The 20,114-nt window shown below is 33.4% G+C and overlaps 1 protein-coding gene across 2 annotated transcripts; it reads left to right on the forward strand.

Annotated features, from left to right (window-relative positions):
- The first annotated feature begins 14,289 nt into the window (after positions 1–14,289).
- Positions 14,290–19,112, forward strand: LOC122310916 (TOM1-like protein 1). 2 transcript variants are annotated; one of them, XM_043125166.1, is made up of 4 exons: positions 14,290–14,440; positions 15,333–15,909; positions 16,083–16,328; positions 18,478–19,112. In XM_043125166.1, the coding sequence occupies exons 2-4, from the start codon at positions 15,391–15,393 to the stop codon at positions 18,895–18,897; spliced, it is 1,185 nt and encodes a 394-aa protein (XP_042981100.1). In that variant the 5' UTR covers positions 14,290–14,440; positions 15,333–15,390; the 3' UTR covers positions 18,898–19,112. The 2 variants fall into 2 exon arrangements, with proteins under 2 accessions (XP_042981100.1, XP_042981099.1); XM_043125165.1 differs by having other exon boundaries at positions 15,344–15,909.
- The last annotated feature ends 1,002 nt before the right edge of the window (positions 19,113–20,114 follow it).

The following is a 20,114-nucleotide window of genomic DNA, read 5'->3' on the forward strand; positions in this document are numbered from 1 at the left end:
TTCAGCTAAACCCTACACATCTCCTCAACCAACACTCGACAACAATTTTGTTCTCTCTCTTGAACTCTTCTTTTGTTTTCTTTATTTGTTATAACGGCCTTTTCCCTCTTTCTTTGTCTTCGTCAATCGTGAAATCATTTCAATGAAATTTTACTCACAATGTGTACCGCTTCTCTCTCTCTTCTACTACCTACTCATCTCTTGACACACTCACTTTCCACCTAGTCTATATCTCGTCTCTACCACAGAGCTTCCTTTTCTATCAGTCCCTATCAAGATCCCCGTTTCAACTTGAATATTTTTCGAAGGTAATGATACACCAACAATATATTCATAATTTATACACAATTTTAAATATAATAATATTTTTTTATTATATTTAAACACATCAAATTAAAAAAAAGTCAAAATAAATTTAAAAATAATATTATTTTATTATATAATTGTATATAAGTTATTAATTAGAAGTAAGTTTATCATTTCTATTTTTTAAACCATATTATAACCACTCGAAGATCATGTAATGGGATTCTTTTGATTTATTTATTTTGTTCATATTGTTTTTTAAATCTGGCATCGATTCTAGAGTAAAGTCTTTTGATTTTTATTTTATTTTTTTTTTTTTTATGCTTTTGTGTTGTTTGGAATCTTTGGATGTTGTTTGGATTTTGGAAAAATGTTGAGAAAATTTTTAAAAAAAAATTATAAATTATAAATAAATAAATAGCCTAACTAATGGCCCTCCGACCTCTGGCTCTAATTCCAACAACTCCGTTCGGACCTTCCAACTCTATTAGAGTTGGAGTCTAACCCAACGCTAAGCCCTCATGTGAGTAAAAATACAAGTATGAGAGCTAAGTTGAGATAAATGAGTAATATTAGATACAAGTTTTAAATAGATAAGTTTAATACAATTTATTTTTTACATGTGGGTCTCACTAATAAATCATAATTTTTTTTTACCATTTTTTAGCTGTGATCTTTTTTTTTTAACAAATACTTGTATGGAACTTGTTTATATGAAACTTTCATAAATCATATCTCTTATTGGAATACCAATAGTGAGAATGGAAAGAAAAACAGGGGGAAGCCACGTTAGTCCTATTGGATGCAAAGGTTTTGAAAATTTCTCAAGTATAAATAAACCTTTATAAAAATATAAAAAATAAAAATAAAAATTCAACTTTTGCAACCATTAAAAAAGGTGCTTGTAAGTGATATTTTTTAATTTTATCATTAAAAGAATGTTTTAACAAAAAATAAAATATATATATTTACTAATGATATTTAAAATTTCTATTTTCAAGTATTAAATTATGAGGACTCATGCTCCTCATCCCATATCTAGTCGTGGGATCATTGAATAAAGATTGTGAGAGAGATGTTCTATTTGTGTAAATATGCACTTTAATTAAAAGAGAGACAACATGTAACGCCCTCAACTTTCATATATGGACATATGAAAATCGAGGTATCAGGATGATGATAATACGGGCCACACATCATATCACTAAATGCCAAGTGCATGCACAAGCGAAAGTGTACAACAAAAATAACGCAGCGGAATAATAATGTGACGCCCCCAAAACCCCACGCCCGAATACGGGGAAATCGAGACGTCCGGATGGTGACAACCCGGGTCACCATCCCATCGACGGGTGCCAAGTGTGTACAAAGGCAACAAATGTGCACAAGAAACACGCAGCGGATAACGAAAGTCATAACTAAGTACCAGAATTTTTCTTAACATAATATAAGCTGTTTAAAACATACTTAAATAAAATATTACAAAACACAAATACAGTTTTAAAACCATAAAGAAAAGCATAACATCAGCAACCCGGCAGAGCCGCATCCTCGGGCTCAGCCTCCTCCTTCTCATCCTCCAAACCTGCACCAAAAGCTACGGAATCAAAAATGGTTCCGCAGGTAAGTAAAACCCAAACACTACTAGATAAAAACACATAGAACTCAAACAATATGCATGAAACATACCCAATGCACAAAGCCCATAAAACACGATTTTTCCACGCACGCCAAAAATCCCATTTGGCCCAAAAACATATCCTTTCCGAAAAACACGCCAAAAGTCACATTTGGCCGCCAAAAATCCATTTGGCCCAATATCTCGCCAGAAGTCCATCCGGCTCAATATCTCGCCAGAAGTCCATCTGGCCCACGCCAAAAGTCTCATTTGGCCTCACAAACCATTATCCAATTTTAACCGTATACACCATGACCTCCCCTAGGGGTCATCCGCACACCCTGGCTCCAGTGTCACACCGTAGAGTACCACCATGCATGTGACACCTAACGAGCGATGCCCAGTTCCGCGCCCCGCGCGTTCGTAGCCAAGCATCCTCTAGCCCTCGCCAGCGAAGGGCCACGGAGTCGGTGAGTAGGGCGATGCCCGGTTCCGCGCTCGGCGCGTTCGTAGCCAAGCATCCCCTAGCCCCGCTCCCGTCATCGCTCTCGACAACTCAGGGGACATCACTCAGTTTATTCCGCTCCCGAGTGACCAGAGGAGCTCCACCGAGATAATAACCCATCCCGGCTTGGGCTCGTGATACACACGCACCCGCAATACACTTACGCCAATACACAGGCTTTTCACATAAATCCACAAACACACGTGCATGCACCATGTAATGCCATAACAATGCATAATAAAATAATCATAAATCAAATAAACAGGCAACTCCGTCCTCCATCCATCCGACGCCCCGAAACTCCTCGGACTCAGTCCGGAATCAACCAACCAGCAGATAAAATAAATTGAATGAGCGATATATATTTAAATCTGAAAATAGAGTTTGGAAAATACTTACAGCGCTATACGGTATTTTTAGAAAGCTCGCGGCGTTGCAAACGGCGGAGGAAAAGCAACGTAACAGTGTAATTTACACTGTGTCCGTGGGTAATAAATTACCCATTTTTGAACGGGGACAAACCAGGGCTTAGGATTGATAGGGAATGGCCTAGGGATGATTGTGAAGCTATTGGAAGTGGTGGTTGGCCGTGGGTGGCGGCGAAATCGCCGGAAATGGCCGGAAAACGCAAATCGGAAACTAAGCTCGTAGGAGCTGTTCCGGTGGTCGTTGGAGGCCGGAAATGGATGGGTTAGGACGGCAAGGAGTCGGTGATGAAGTGGTAAAGAGGTGGTGGCCGGAGGTGGAGCGACGGCGGCGGATCGAGTCAAAAACCGTGTGGAAAGAAATGGCTCTAGGTGGCTAACGGCTGGCCGGATGGGGGAGATATTTGGTGGGGTGGTGCGCCGGAGGGAGGGGGTTTGAACGAGACCGGCGGCGAGCCAAACGGTGGCTGGACGGCGGCGGTCTGGGCTGAAGAAGATTCCGGCGACAGGGGCAAAAACAGAGCAGGTGCAACGACTTCCGACGGCTCTCGAAAGCTAACGGCTGGTCCGATGGCTCTGAAAATTGGTGGGGATGATCTATGGTGGAAGGGGAAGAGAATGGTGGTGACGGTGCATCAAATGGTGGCCGGACGGCGGAGAACTGGCGGGTCAAAGTGGTGGCAACGGGAATGAGAAAAAGAGAGAAGACGCACGGGACGGAAGGAAAGGAAGAAGAAAGAGAAAAGAAAGAAAAAGAAAAGGAAAAAAGAAAGAAGAAGAAAAAAAGAAAAGAGAAAAAAGGAAAAGGAAATAGAGAAAAAGGAAAAAGATGTGAAAAGAAATGAGGTCCAATCCTCACTCCGGAAAACACGCCGAAAAGAGATTAAAAACCACAAAACAACTAAAAGAAATAAAACACAACATCAAATAAATTAAAAACCAATTTAAAACACAATAATTTAAAATAAATAAACCAATATATTAATTAAATTAAAAACAACCCTTCAGTGAAAATACACGTAAAAGCGGGTCATCACAAATAAAGTCAGTCAACTAAGTACCATAATTTGTTTAAATACAAACTCGCTTAAAAACAAGCGTAGTAAAAATATTACAAATAATCAATAAAAAATATAATACAAACCAAAAGTAATAACTAAAACTGAGAAATAAGTCACAACCCACAAGAGAGTGATCCCCGATCACAACTCCCGCGAAACCACATTCTCAGGGTCAACTTCTCACATGCATCAAAATCTACGGTACCAAAGACAGTACCACAAGTAAGTAATAAACTAAACAAACATTAAAATAAAAACACATTAAGCAACGACAATATAAACATGATGCTGTATGCATGAGGTTCGAAAATCCACATTTTCCATGCACACCAAATTCCATTTTGGCCAAAAAATCCAATCTCGTCATTTTCCAAGAAAATAACCAATTAACCAAACCATCAGAGCACTATAGGCGGGACTCTACTACCATCTCCACGCGTGCATTGTAGGCGAGAATCACAAGCGGAACTCTACCACTATCCCTACAGTACCTCTAACTCAAACCAATCAATCCAATCGTTCAAATATATCCAAAATCATTTCTCACTTGAAAACTCAGTTTTCAAATATGCATATGAACATGCATGCAATTACACGAAAATCTAGTTTTCATTTTCAAACATGAGCATGCATGCACTATGCAATGCTTACGACAAGATACCAAAAAATAACCAACAACAACAATTTCCAACAGCAAGCAATTATATATACAACTCCGTCCTCCAATCCAACCGACCCCTAACTCCTCGGACTCAGTCTGGCACAATCAACCAATCACAGAATAATTGTTAAAGTATAAATACATTTAAATCTTAAATGTCGTTTAGAAAATACATACAGTGCTATAAAATAACTTCCGAATAATCAAGGAGCTGCAAAAGGTGGTGGAAAGGCAACGTAATAGTGCAAAATGCATTATGGCCGTGGGTCACAAAATACCCACTTTTGAATGGGAACAAACTAAGAGTTAGAATTGATAGAAAATGGTTTAGAGGTATTGGTGAAACTAGTGGAAGTGGTGGTTGGTCGTGGGTGGCAGCACAAATGGAGGTGGAAGTAAAAAATGGTCAAATCAGAGTTTAGCTTGTGGTGGTTACTCCGGCAACGGATTGGAGTTAGAAATGAGTGGGTTAGGTCGGCAAGAGGCCGGTGATAAAGTGGTAAAGAAATGGCGGCCGGAGGTGAAGCAACAGTGGTGCTAGAGCAAAAGGACGCTCTAGCTTGAAGGGGCTCGTAGTGGCTAATGATGACACTAGGTGGTTTGAAAATGGAAGGGGGTGTTCACCGCCCGGAGGGGAAAAGAAGGAAAGGGGCGGTATGGCTCATGACGACACAGATTGTGCGAAAGACGAAGAGAACGACGGGGGAGAGGGGAGGAACTGGTCGAACGCGGGGAGAGAAGCGAGGGAAGAAAAAGAAAGAAGAAAAAGAGAAAAGAAAAGGAAGAGAAAAAGAAAAATGAAAGGAAAGAAGTAAGGTCCAACCCTCATAACTTTTGTCACGAAACTGATCTAACAAAAATTATTTTCAAAATAAGAAATTAAATAAAATAATTTAAACGCAATGATTAAGTAAAATAAAATAATAGAATCTAAAAGCACAATAGTTTTAAAGCCAAAAAATAAACTAATTTAAATTTAAAAAAATTAATTTAAATACAAAACAATAATAAATAGTAAGAAAACACGTTAAAATAATTTTACAACTTAAAAATTATAAAATAATACCACAAAAATCACATTTAATTTAAAACAAGAAAACCACTAATTATAATAATTTAAAAAAATGTACAATAAACATATACGTAAAAATGGGATATCACATAACACAAAAGAAACAAAAACAAAAAATGAAACAAATACACAAATTGTACACAAATACCAAAAACCTACTTACAAGTTAGGAACTAGAAAATGAAACCAAAAAAAAAAAATCAAGACCACTAATTCTATTAAATACAATGGCTAAAACCTAAAGAAATAAGGTGTTAAAAAAAACATGTAAATTCATCTACTGAGCATTCATTGTCTTCAAAATAGCAAGCATTCCTCTCGAATCAAATACATTACACAAGACATAAAATGATCATGCTTCAAACAGTGGCAATTTGAGAGTTACCCCTGAGATCTCTCTAACAAACGAAAAGATCTACCACTTTCCTAGGCATCATCCACACCACTCCAATTCTACTAAAATCTTCATACCATAACACCCTTGCCACATTTCTTATACATGTAGCACTGATTTATAACAATTAATCCACATTTTCTAAGATTATTTAAGGTTAGAATTTTTTTAAAAGAAGCTGTCCAACTAAAGAAAGCAACATTTGAATGCACCTTACTCCTCCAAATACATTTCCAAGGAAAATAATATACCACATTCCGGCTACTCAGCAACTTGTACATGGAGCAAACTGTAAACTTCTTATTCCGGTATGAATCCACAAATCTTGTATGTTTCAACTCAAATAAAACTTGTATCATACAACAAACTAAACATATAAGAAATTGCATCCATTTTCCAATCATTCACTTCTCAAGAAAAGTGTACATTTTATTGAGGGGAATCACTCAAGCAACCCAAAACATCTGCCACTAAAGCATCATGATTCTGAGTGATATGGAAAAGACCTAGAAAAGCAACACTGATGGCCCTACCACCACACCATGAATCATGCCAAAAACTACTCCTATAACCATTACCATTTGCCAAACAAACATGTTTGGTGAATTCATCCCAACTACTCCTAATATTTTTTTACACCCCCGCATAATGTATACCTCCCTTGTTAGAGCACCAACCCTTCAAACACTCCCATATTTGGAATCAATCACAACCCTTCACAAAGACTCACTTTCTAGATGATACATTCACAACCATTTCTGTAAAAAAATGCTTTATTGAAGGTCCTCAACTCGAGAACCCCAAGTCCTCCATACGATAGTGGAGTACAAAATCTTATATCAGCTAACCAAATGGAACTTGGCTTCCTCCCCAATACCTCCCCACAATAAATCTTAAAACATTTTTTCAATTTGATTAACCACACTAATTGGTAGAGGAAATAATGAGAGAAAACATATAGGGAGATTAGAAAGAGTGCTTTTGATTAGGTGATTCTATCAGCTCTTTTGACAAGTACAACATCTTCCATCCCACCAGCCTTCTTTCTACCTTCTTTATCACCTCATCCCAAACTGCTCTTGCTTTAAAAATCATCCCCAAAGGAAGGTTAAGATATCTTATGGTAATGAAACAACTTGACAACTCAGAATGTTTCTCAAATTTCTAATATTCCGCACAAGGCCCGTTGGGACCATCTTAGGTTTTTCAAGATTCACCTTAAGGCCAAACACGGCCTCAAAACACAGCAAGAGAGCTATGTTCGTATATGACTTGAATCCACTCACGAAAAAGTAACATATCATCTGCAAACAAAAAGGTGAGAAACATTAATCAATGCATTATAGGACCCACCCATCGAAATTCACAACCACTACCAATTGTAGCCATTAATATTCAACCAAGTGCATATGTAACTATGACAAAAAGGGAGGAAGACAACGAATCCCCTTGTGTCAATCCATAGAAACTGTTAAAAGCTCACCGGAGAGCCATTCACTAACATTGAGAATTGTGCCGTCAAAACACAATTGGCAAGAACTTTAAAAATGGCTTCGAAAACCCCAATAACCAGATTAATAGTACGAAAATCCTTCACATCATAGGCCCTCATCCACGTGTAAGTGCAACGAGGGTGGGGCCTTTGAATACTCTTGACATTCCCTTCCCTCTATGGTAACTCCTCAAAACAATAGATTATGTGCTTTGTACATGTTTCTCCAATACTAGGTTAAAGTAACGTATACAGTACGTTTGTTTAGTTGCATTAAACAATTATTTTACAAAAATAATATGTTTTTTTTTATAAAACTTGTAAAAAGTAGTTGATGGCATATATAACTTAAAAGACATTGCTTCAACTTTTATACCAGTAATATAATTAATAGAATATTACAAAGGAACTTTAACAAATAAATTAATTACTACGATCAGTATTTTAATTCTTGCTAGCACACGTGTAGCAAGAATTTACTGGGAAACTATTAGAGAAAATATACAATTTCTAACATACTTGTGATATCCTATATTTTTATGTGTTTTAATTAAATAATTATTTTCTTTATTAAAAATATTAGTTCTCTTGTTTTAAATTTAATGTGATTTTCGTTGTAGTATTTTTATTTACATTTTTTTTATTTTTTTGTATCTTTTTATTTTATTGCACCTGTATTATAAACCATTACTTAGTAATATATTTTAAATGCCATAAAATATAAGTGTCACTCTCATAAAAATAGTGTCCAAACTAAAACAAATTCACATAAAATCAAGCCCAAATCTTAGATGCAATCACTTTTTGTCATAATTTAGAATTCAAAAGCAACAATGTAATAAAGTCTTCAAATTGGTATATGGATATTTATGTTTCACTGGAAAGGCCAATCAGTATTTCTGTAATACTTTTAACTCTACATGTGTCTCACGAAAAAGTTGGAGGCAAATCTCAATCTTGAAAAGAATAAAGTATTATTTTAAAGAAATTGATAGTACAACTATCAAATATATCTACCAAATACGTCCACTCATATATTTTTATTTTTATTTTTATTTTTATGTTTTATTTTTTTTCAATCATTAAGAATGTTTAAAAAATATTTAAAGAAAAAAATAAAAAAAACTCATTGAGATTATTTGTTCTTGCTGCATCTAGGGAGTTGTTTATTGTTGGGTTTAAGTTGTCTTTGTTAGGGGGCCTTTGGTGTTATTTATTGTTGGGTTTAAGTTGGTGTGGATTGTCATTTTTGGGCCCAACCCATAATAGGTGAAGCCAGTCACTCTTTGCAAAACGGTCACGTTCTAAAGCTGAATGGGATGAAAACCCTAGGTCATTATCTCTTTCCATCTCCCCTCATGTTGCATCGCTCAACTCCTCCTCTATTTTGAAAATTTTCTTTGTCATCTATTTACATTGGAATCCAGAAAGAAAAATCATAGAATGGTGCATCATAATTGACATAATGATGATCAAACAATTGAGATAATGATGAGCACACAAAAAAGTAGTAATTTCTATTCTGTCGAGCACTTGGTGCTCAAAACAAATACAAGCAAATTCCAAGTAAAGACCAAAGACATAGGGATGAAATCAGAGAAAAGAACATAGACCAAGTAAATTCCAGAGAAACAAAACAAATGTAGAGAGTGGGCGATGCAGGGGAAACGAGAAAAAAAATCAATTTACCTTGAAAAACTCTTATGCCAGTCGGAGACGAGGGCCGATGCAGGGAAGACAAAATGCTGGAGGTTCTCGTTGACGACGTTGGAAACGGGTAGGAGATGAGGTCGGAGATGGAGAGGAGGGGAGACGATGGAATGCGGGGTTGTGAAGAGCAGGGGAAATGATTTTGACAAACAAATGGAGAAGCCGAGCTATGTGACTAGATCAACGAGTCTCAGAAAATAAAGAAAAAAAAATAAAGTGGGTTTTCGATAAGAAGAAGAGAGTGATTTCAAGATGCAGAAGAATGTGTTTTCGGGAGAAAGGGAGAAACAAGGGAGAGTAGAGGGCATGGCATTTTTTTATTCTATTAAGTCAGAGACCTGTATGTCACATCGAGCGGGAGTTGAAAACGGGAGACAAGCAACGTGCCTAGCATTTTCCTAAATATAAACGGATACTTACGGTAACTTAACGGGAGAAACAAAGAAATAAACAAAAAACAATGAAAACTACTATTCATCCGTTAGATCCGTTAGATAGCCACTTTTATATATAGAATATATGATGGTCTTTTACTTAAGTGAGTATCCATTAAAGAAATATTAGATAAGTACTTAGCTCTAAAAAATAACTCTTACAATGAATAATGGCTCTTCATTATTCTTCAGCTGGGAAAGTCCAATTGAAACACTGTAATTCTCGAAAATCCAAGTCTCTATTTATTTTGGCTTCTTCTATTTTGTTCGAACTCAACTACTGTATTTTGAACTTGTTTCCTTATGATCCCAGTAGAACCTTTGCATAATTTTATTTATTTGATAAATGTACGGGATTTGGAAGGAGAAAGATGCTCATGCCAGTTATTGCTATAACTTGAACCAGGGCCTTTAGAAGCATTTCAATGCTAGCTTAATATAATAATAATTAAAAAGTTGGACTGATTCAGTTTGGAACTTGATCTTAATTCAATCTAATTTTAAACTAAATCTAATATTCAAATACTTAACTCTCAAATTACTAAACTCATCTCAACTCAAAACTTCTTTATACGCGAGAATCATAACCTTTTTTCAACTCAACACATCTTTACATACGAGGTCCATAACCTTTTTTAATTCAACAAATCTTTACACAAAAGACCCACAATCTTTTTCAACTTCTCATCAATACATTTAAACTCATATTAACATTCAAACATATCTAAATTTATCTTAAGTAGGTCTTACAAAATTCACTACATCATTTCAACTTACTATTATTTATAAAGAATTCAATTCATCTCAACATCTAAATTAGACTTAATCTTTCCTAATGGAGTGTAAAAGTTTGAATATTCCTTATATTTTAATATTGTATTTAGTATCATTTTTCAAAAAAATTTATTTTACAATTAAAATGAGAAAAAGGAACACATTCAATAAATTTAATAATAATTATTTGTACCAATAATTCACACGAATAATTAATAATATATATTTATCTTTCTCCAATCGAGGTCAGACAATAATTTTAGAAGTCTTTAATCTCAACAACTATCCAAACAACAGCAAATAATCCTGTGACGATCTTAAAATTATTCTAAAACAATCTTATTAAAAGAAAACGTTGAAAAGGAAAACTACGTCACTTTCCTAATATCATACCTTCTTATTGATGAACCATGGTCTTGGTTCAACTATTATTAAAAGAGTTTTATTATGTATATTCACTTTTACGTATTTTTTTTTATATTTTATTAATATAATTAGTCAAAATAATTAATTTATATTAAAAAAATGATGCAACTAATTAAATTAATGAAATATGCAGAGAAGTATATAAAAATAATTGCATGTAAAATTTTTATTATTAAAATAATAAAAACTCACCTTAACATATTTAAACTTTATGCTATCACAAAATTAAAATAATGAGATAATTATGTAGCTTATTGCACTAATCTAAATTAAAAAAATTAATATTATATACAGTTTTAAAATATATAAATCTCATATATTCTCATTAAAAAATATAAAATTTACCATAAAAAAGTAAACAATTTCACTCGTAGATCTCAAATTTTTAGTATATTTTTTTAAAACATTACACAAGACTTGTAATTCTAAAATTATTAATTAATAGTAAAGTGGGTTTAGCCAACAACTCTCCTATCCAAGATTTTTAATTTATTATTATTTTTATTATTATTCAAACTTATCTGGCCTAATCTTTTTGGACGGATCGTCCTAACATATTATTAATTTATCGTATCAAATTCAAAAGCCACATAAATGTTCATTACTACTATTTTGATTTTTGATTTTTTTATCCAATTCAACGACCTCTGTATCTACCGAAAACGACACCTTACGAAAGTCACACTTCTAGGTTGAAAATAAATTATTATTATTTTTAGAGTAGTACTAGGTTGCCGTTTAGCTATGACTGCTAGGCGCGCCATCCAGCCCAAATATATTTGTTTATTTTTTTCTTCTTTTCATCTTCATATTATTTTTATATATTTAAATATTTAAAAAAAATACATCAATATACTAAAACTAATTTACAGTTTTATGATATCATTTCTGTTATTTTTAACCCAATTAGCCTTTATATACAAACACAGAGTCTTACCAGTATTAAACAATATCTTGCTTTTTTACAAAAAAAAAAAAAAATTACTTCTTGAATAATTTATTTTGTAGTATGATTTATAAATTATTAAAACTTTCACCCACTCTTTTATTTGAACTGTAAATTACTATTTATCTCATTAACTTATACTTTAAATAGGAAGATTTACTACGTTGCGAATTAAACAACAAAAGGCGTAATCTACATTCTCTCTCACCCTCTCTCCCTCTATCTCTTAAAAAAAAAAAAATCATATATATATATAATACAAGAAGACTCTCAAGCTACAAATCGTTATAAGGATAATGACGATTTTGTAAAAGTCACCGTGAGTAGTCCTCATGCGTCATTTACGATTGTGGGTGGTCCTCACATGCCATCTATTCCAGTAGCTTTTCTCATGCATGCCTGGGAGATCACTAAAATCGTTACCATCAAATCTTTCACATATGACTCTTATAGCTAAAAAGAAAAAAGTTTGTGGCTTTCACAATTGTCACAGATTTTAAAGTCTACCAAAATTAGTACAAATTGTAATTTGTCATTTTTTCGTTCTTGTTTTCTTTATTGTATAGTTAAAAAAAAAAAATCATCTCTTAGACTGTTTGTTCGTAAAGAATCTGTTCTGCTTGGCTTTTGAGAATTCTCAGATGAGAATTTTAAGTTTTAAGATTAAATGTTAAAATATTATATTTTAATATTATTATTATTATTTTGAGATTTAAAAAAGTTAAGAAAAAGTTGAATTGTTTATTATATTTTGTATGAGGATTTGAAAAAATTGTAATGATGATATGATAATTTTGTATTTGAGATAAAAAATTTAAATAGCCAAACAGTACCTCAGTCTTCCATTTCTATGAAATGTGATGTTGAGTCTCTGTTTAAGTAGAATGTTATCTCTTAAATATTTATTTGTAAAGAGTATCAACAGTAGTAAAATTCAGATCAGTTCAATAATATAATGATGAAGTTTCAAATAGTTGATGTGAGGATATTTTTGCATGTATTCAGACATATATATATAAGTTTCTCTTAACGAATGAACTATGATATTTTTCTTGATAAAAAGAGGATTTATTCTCTAAAAAAAAAAGAAGAAGATTTAAAATTACATTTATTGGTTTAAATATTAAGTATATTTTGAAATAACTAACGAGTTTAAAAACAAAAAAACTAATAACAAAAGAAAAAGGAAAATTCAATGCGTGCATTTTGTAAGCGGAACAATAATCCAAACCGAACGATGACAACCGATTGATGTTAATCGCCCAACAACTTCGACTTTGACATTTCGTCCTTTTAATTAGAGAGGTACAAAAGTCTACGGTGTAAAACAGTACAAGCTTATTACATAAAAAGTTAAATTATTATTAAGTTTCTAAAGTGAAAATTTTATTTCATCTTATTATTATATTTTTTAAAATTTTTTATATAAATATAATAAATAATTTAATTTTTTTTAAAATTTAAAATAATAATATTAAAAAATAATATTCTAATAATATATTATTTAACTTTCATCTTAATTCATTATTTAAATGACATTTAAGTCGTCGTGTAGAGTATATCATTTACATTATTAATTATAAAATTCTTTTATAAGATTAAAATTTTAAAATTTATCTTTTAAATCAAATTTTATCATTTAAATACCCGATAGTTTCTTTTATTGATAATAGAATTATTTTTTTTTCCCATAAATCATCAAAAACTTTGGAATATTAAAAAAAAAATCATTTTGTAGTATTTTTTAAGGGGAAAAAAAAGTCAAACTTACGTATGAAAATAGATATTTTATAAATCTTAAAAATAAAGTGTTATAACTATAAAGTGATTCCATAAAAATAAAATTATAAATTGAGATAATTTTAGATGATATATTAAATCTACTTTATAAGAAAAATAATTTATAATCTGACGTATTATATTAATTTATATTAATTTCTTCTTTTTTAGTTTGTAAAATTTCCTATATTACTATAATATTTCTAATCTTAAAATTGATATATTTTTTCCTTTCTAATTTAGAACTTAAACTCATTCGTTTCAAATTATGTTAACGTGGAGGATGCGTTGGATATTTTTAATAATCAAAATACGTAATTTATAAATTATAATAAATTAAGATCCACTTTCAAAGTCCTTGTATTTTTTTTAAGTCAATTAAAGCTTTTTATTGCCACAACCAATCGTTACAAAGTCTTTGGATTGGTTTGGATTAAGGGATACGACGAAATAATTTTAAATAAAAATAAAAATTAAATAAATTATATTTAAAATATTATTTTTTAATATTATTATTATTTTAAAATTTAAAAAATTTGAATTATTTTTATATTTTATATAAAAATTTTAAATAAATATAATAAATAAAATAAAATAAATCGATTTCCAATAAATTTTTCTTTATATTTTTCTTGAAGTTTAAATTTTGATAATTAATAATTACTAATAACGGAATTAAATATCGGTAGCCCATAGGGAACGTATAAGAGAAAGAAACTGTGTGAGAGAGAGAGAGAGAGGCTGAAACTCCAAGAAAGAAAGAACTTTACTGTGAGAGTCGTTGCGCGTCTTCCATCTCAACAAAAAAAAACCATCTCTCAATCCCAAAGGCCAAAGGTACTCTCTTTAATTTCATATTCAATCTTTAATTTAAAACCAAAAACCGAAAAAACACAGCCTTTCTCGGATTTCGAATTTGTTTGGTTTTGGTGAATATTAGTCTCATCGAGTAAGTTGACTCCGTTTGTTGTCTGAGAAAGCTGAGGGAAAACGTAAGGAAAAGGAAATAACAATTTTCATTATAACGTTTTTTTTTATGTTGTTTGGATAATTCAAATTAGACTGGGATTTTAATGCTTTCTTTTCTCTACCGCATATCGTTAGTCGGTGATAGACTTGGGAAAAATAAAAAGATATATAGATACATAAAATTGGTTTTCCTGGCTTTAAAACTAGTTTTGGCTTTTGATATCCGTAAAACTTATTTGTGGTTAACTTTAGTATTTAGATGTTCAACTTTGTTAGTTGCTTCTTACTGCCTATAAATCCCCCAATTTGTCGAGAAAATTCGGGTTCCAACTTTATCTTTTCGAGATCTGTAGGATTTTCAGGGTATTTTCTGTTGCAGTTTGCAGTCAGTTTTAGAAGGTATTTATTATATGAAAATTAGATTATTATTAATTTTAAGTTCATGTTTGTTGTTTTGCGTTGCTTAAAAGAAAATGTTAGTTATATATGGTTCTTGAATCTGCCAACATTTCTTTTCTGGAACTTGTTTTTTCCGACAGAGGGTTTTTGGTTTCCATTTTTACTTGTTTCCTTGTCTGGAAAATAGAAAAGGGGATTATTTTTATGTATATTATTCTGTCATTTAACCGTTAAGGAAAAATGAAAAATTATTGTTGGATTAAAAATATCCACTAATCTAATGGCTTTACTTTACATTCTCTTTCTTCAGCAACCAAATATGGTATTGTAGTTCTCTTTCTTCTAATCTTTTGAAGGTTAGTGGATTTTCAGGAAAGCATTTTGGAAGACTTGGCTTTAGGTTTTAAAGGGTTGCAAATATGAGTGACAATTTGATGGAGAAAGTTAGTGCTTTTGGTGAACGCCTCAAGATTGGAGGTGTCGAGGTGGGCCGAAAGATGAGTGCAGGCATGAGCTCAATGAGCTTCAAGGTAAAGGAGCTTTTTCAAACCCCAAACCAGACTGATAAGCTTGTTGAAGATGCAACCTCAGAGGACCTTGACGAGCCTGATTGGGCTATGAATCTTGATATCTGTGACATGATCAATCATGAAAAAATCAACAGCGTTGAATTGATCCGTGGAATAAAGAAGCGGATTGTGTTGAAGAGTCCTAGGGTCCAGTACTTCGCTCTGGTGTTGCTTGAAACATGTGTTAAGAATTGTGAGAAGGCTTTCTCGGAGGTGGCAGCAGAGAGAGTTCTTGATGAGATGGTGAAGCTGATTGATGATCCTCAGACTGTAGTTAATAATCGTAACAAGGCTTTGGTCCTAATTGAGGCATGGGGTGAATCAACCAGTGAACTCCGCTATTTGCCAGTTTATGAAGAAACATATAAGGTATCATAAAGTTCTGTTGCAAAAATTTTGCTACTGGCATCTTCCATTAACTAATCTTTCCCACTGTCTTTAAACATGAAAAATTATGTTGACTATGGAAAATAAAATTTGTACTTCTCTTTATGCTAGATTCTTTTCTTTCAACCTTTTCTGCTGGTGTTCTTCTGTTTCAGAGTTTAAAATCAAGGGGGATTCGTTTCCCTGGTCGTGACAATGAGAGTTTGGCACCGATCTTTACTCCTCCTCGTTCAATATCTGATTCAGAATACAATAGTGATCTTCCCCGGCAGATTCAGCATGATCTTCCTGTGCAGAGCTTTACTGCTGAACAAACAAAGGAAGCATTTGATGTTGCAAGGAACTGTATGGAGCTTCTTAGTACAGTTTTATCCTCTTCACCACAACAAGATGTTTTGAAGGTAATTTTTTTATCCTCTTGCGCTGGCTGTCATTTTCTAGATCCGCTAATTTGGAAATCTTTTAGAGTGAAATATGTTAAGACTTCTTCTTGGGTTTGACTTTTACCGAAAGGGAATTTTGAGATATGAACTAAGCAGGTCATCTAGATTGTTTAACTACCTTGTAATTGGCTAAGTTCAATAATTTTATTCTGAGAAGTGATTATATATATTTATTTGATAATATATAATGTAAACATATATTATCAAATAATTAATATATAATTTTGCTAACATCTTAGATGAGTTAGATAGCTTTTTTTTTTTTATAAGTAAAGTTATGGGCAAACATATTAGAGAGCTTATATTATTTTTCTTTCTTTCTAATATGAATATAGAGCTTATATTACAAAACACGCTAATGATGTAGATAGACATAATTCTCTGCCACTGTTGAGTCATAACTAGGTCGTTCCAGTACTTTCTCATATATTTCTGTTTTGTTTGCACTTGAATGATTAAATACTTATCTTCTTGTTATGTATTCTCATTTGCAAAAGGCTCCTATTGCTTTTGATTAGAAAACTCATAATTGAGGTGATTATTGGTTTGCATAACAGTTGTTTTGTGTGATCATTGATGTTGAATGAGTGTTGATGATTTGTACTGGAGTAGCAAAATATTTAATTTTATGTTAACAGGCTCCAGATAATAATACAAATTACATCATGATCTGCAAGTGAATGTTCATGATTTTTGGCATCTCTTGGATAATATGAAAACATTGCTGTGTGACTCTGAACATTCTGAACTGATTTTTATTTGGTGGTTTATTGTTGAACATTTGTATGTTGTGGCTAGTATATAATCCAATCAAAAATGTTGTGGCTGGTATAATATCTAGCCAATAAGACATAAATGCTGTGGGGACTTTAGATAAACATTGTATCCATAGCTCCTTTGGTGAATAATGCAATGATTAATGTGTCAAAAGCACACACCGGCCTTCCTTACAACTCATAACAGGTTGTATACATAACCAAGAGGGAAATGAGTCTAGAAATGAATTGAAGTCATGATTGTATTCCGCTTTTATTGGACCACTTTCCAATAGCTTGGACATGACATTTATTAGGGTCCTGTTTGTCCCTATTGAAGTAGGTTCTCAGACCTTCCTAAGTATCCAGACATTATCCAAAGTTGATTTTAAAGGGAAAAAATGGATAGTGGACTTGTTCAACCTTGCTGAACACATATTTACACCAAGTGAAGTAAATTTTAAAGCACAAATAGTGTTTGAGTTCCATGGATGCAATGTGCTCCCAATTTCAAACATGTTATTTCTGGTTGTCTTTGGTTTAAGAGCTCCAATTATAACACTTTTATGGGCTTGAAATGTGTATTTAGCGAGGTTGAACAGCATTTGTAGGTACTAGCCAGCCTAGTTGTTAAAGTTTTGTGCTGCATATTAGGGATCCGGAATCCTGGCCACCAGGGGTGGCGAATTTAAGTGTGTGGGAGCACCACCTCCCTTGTCTAGCCTCATTATTGGACCTAAAAAGAGAGAAAAATAAAAGGCTCTATGGTGTTTAATATTTAGGAGTGACTATTGGTTATTAATTAGCATTAACTTCTCTTTATATTTGTGCCATAACCTTTTGTTGGAGTTTATCTGCTCTGTAATTGAAACTGAATCCTGTAGTTGCAATGGCTTTGTTGGACAATTCCTTTGCCTGTTCCAAGTTTACCTAGGTTTTAAAACGTTACTAAGTGATGGAAAATGCATCACTTTCTATTATACTTAAGACACATACGATGGAATCCATTCCTTTAAAATCAAGTCTCTGTTATTGCAGATTCTAGTAGATCTGTACTAAATCATTTGAGTCTGAAAAAATGAGAAGAAAGCCTAGCACAACAACAACGATTTTGCAATGTCGATGTTGTGTTATGTCATTTGCATGTAATTGGACATGTAAAATTATGATAAGATCGAGACATAGTTGATTTATGCCTTCTTGGTCAAGAGTTTCTGCTTTATGAGGAACTATTTTGTCAATTTTAGTTATGTTACATATTTTCCTGACTTGAGCAACTAATACAATTGTTCTATACTTGGTATGGTTTGCTGGTGAGAACACTTCAACATGAATGCAATGTTTATTTCCAGGATGACTTGACAGCCACCCTGGTACAACAGTGTCGTCGCTCACAATCAACTGTCCAGAGAATTATTGAGACATCTGGAGATAACGAGGCACTGCTTTTTGAAGCCTTGAATGTAAATGACGAGATCCAGAAAGTTCTATCCAAGTACGAGGAGCTTAATAAGCCTTCAGATGTTCGTGTTGAGCCAGAACCTGCTATGATACCCGTCGCCGTTGAACCTGACGAGTCACCCCGTTATGCAAAAGAAGATGCACTGATTAGAAAACCCGCTGGTTCTCGAGGTTCAGGCCCGGGGGGAAGTAGCGATGAAGTGATGGATGATCTTGATGAAATGATATTTGGTAAGAAAGGTGGGGGTACGTCTGATTCCGGGCACAATACCAAGAAGCAACCACCAAAGGATGATCTCATCACTCTTTGAACCACTTCACTCGGTAGTTTCCATGGTTTTTAGGACACTGTTGATATTGGGTTTTTTAGTTGGTGAAGAACATTTAAATTTGATGTTTAACAAGCATTGGTTTTGGACTTTCTCTTGAAACTTAAATTGTTTTTGGCACATCGTGTAAGTGATTAATGTTTATATCTGATCACATGCTTGATGGAGTTATCATATAGGAGATATTCGGGAACAAATCGAGTTGTCGGGTTCTCATATGGGGTGTGGTTTGCCCCCCAAGTGGCTATCATTCTGGTTGGTCCCTGAAATTAGCCCCAAATTATTTGTTTTTATTTCTCTTTTGAGCTCCCCTGATGATTTGTTTAGTAAGGGTATGGTGCCTAAAATCCCGTTGTTAAAGTGTAATTAATAATTATAGTTGGTTGTGAAATCCTGTAATATGCTTGTGGGGGAAATGAAGTAAGAGTTTGACTTACCCCTCATAAAATTTTATTAGATATATCTTGTTAAAATTTTAATGGATAAGATTGATAAAATTAAAAAAATAAGAAGACTTTACTATTAATCTTATCAGTTTATTTTTTAACAGCATGCATTTAGTGAGATTGAATGGCAGATGAGATTGAATCCTTATACCAACATTTGTCTCTATCTGAGAAAGAGAGCAGTGAGATTCATGTGGAGCCTAATGTTTTGGAACCAAATATTCTACGTGGTGAACGTTGTCTGGTGATGTCATTGTTGTCGGATCGGTATTATAATCGTGAGGCCCTCAAGAGCATGATGAGGAAAGTGTGGCAACCCGTTCATAAAGTGAGCTTTAAGGATTTGGGGTCAAAGCTTATTCTGGTGGAGTTTGGTGACAAGCGTGATAAGCAACGTGTTCTTCGTGAGGGACCTTGGTCATTTGATAGAAACTTGGTTCTGTTGCAACGACTAGAAGGTGATCGACAGGTAACAAAAATTAGAATTTCAGAAGCTTCTTTCTGGATTCGATTACATGAGATGCCGTTAATTGCAATGAATGAGGAGGTGGGACGCCTTATTGGTAACAAGATAGGCACTGTGGAGGAGGTTGATGGTGAACAAGGCGAGGCTGCATGGGGAGAATTCATGAGAATTAGAGTTAAGATGGATATATCACAGCCCCTTATGCGTGGAGTCAAAGTCAATCTGGGTCAGTATGGCATATGCTGGATCCGTTTTGTCTATGAACGCTTGCCAAATTTTTGCTACTG

This window comes from Carya illinoinensis, chromosome 5 (assembly GCF_018687715.1).
Source record: "Carya illinoinensis cultivar Pawnee chromosome 5, C.illinoinensisPawnee_v1, whole genome shotgun sequence".
NCBI classification, from domain to species: Eukaryota; Viridiplantae; Streptophyta; class Magnoliopsida; order Fagales; family Juglandaceae; genus Carya; species Carya illinoinensis.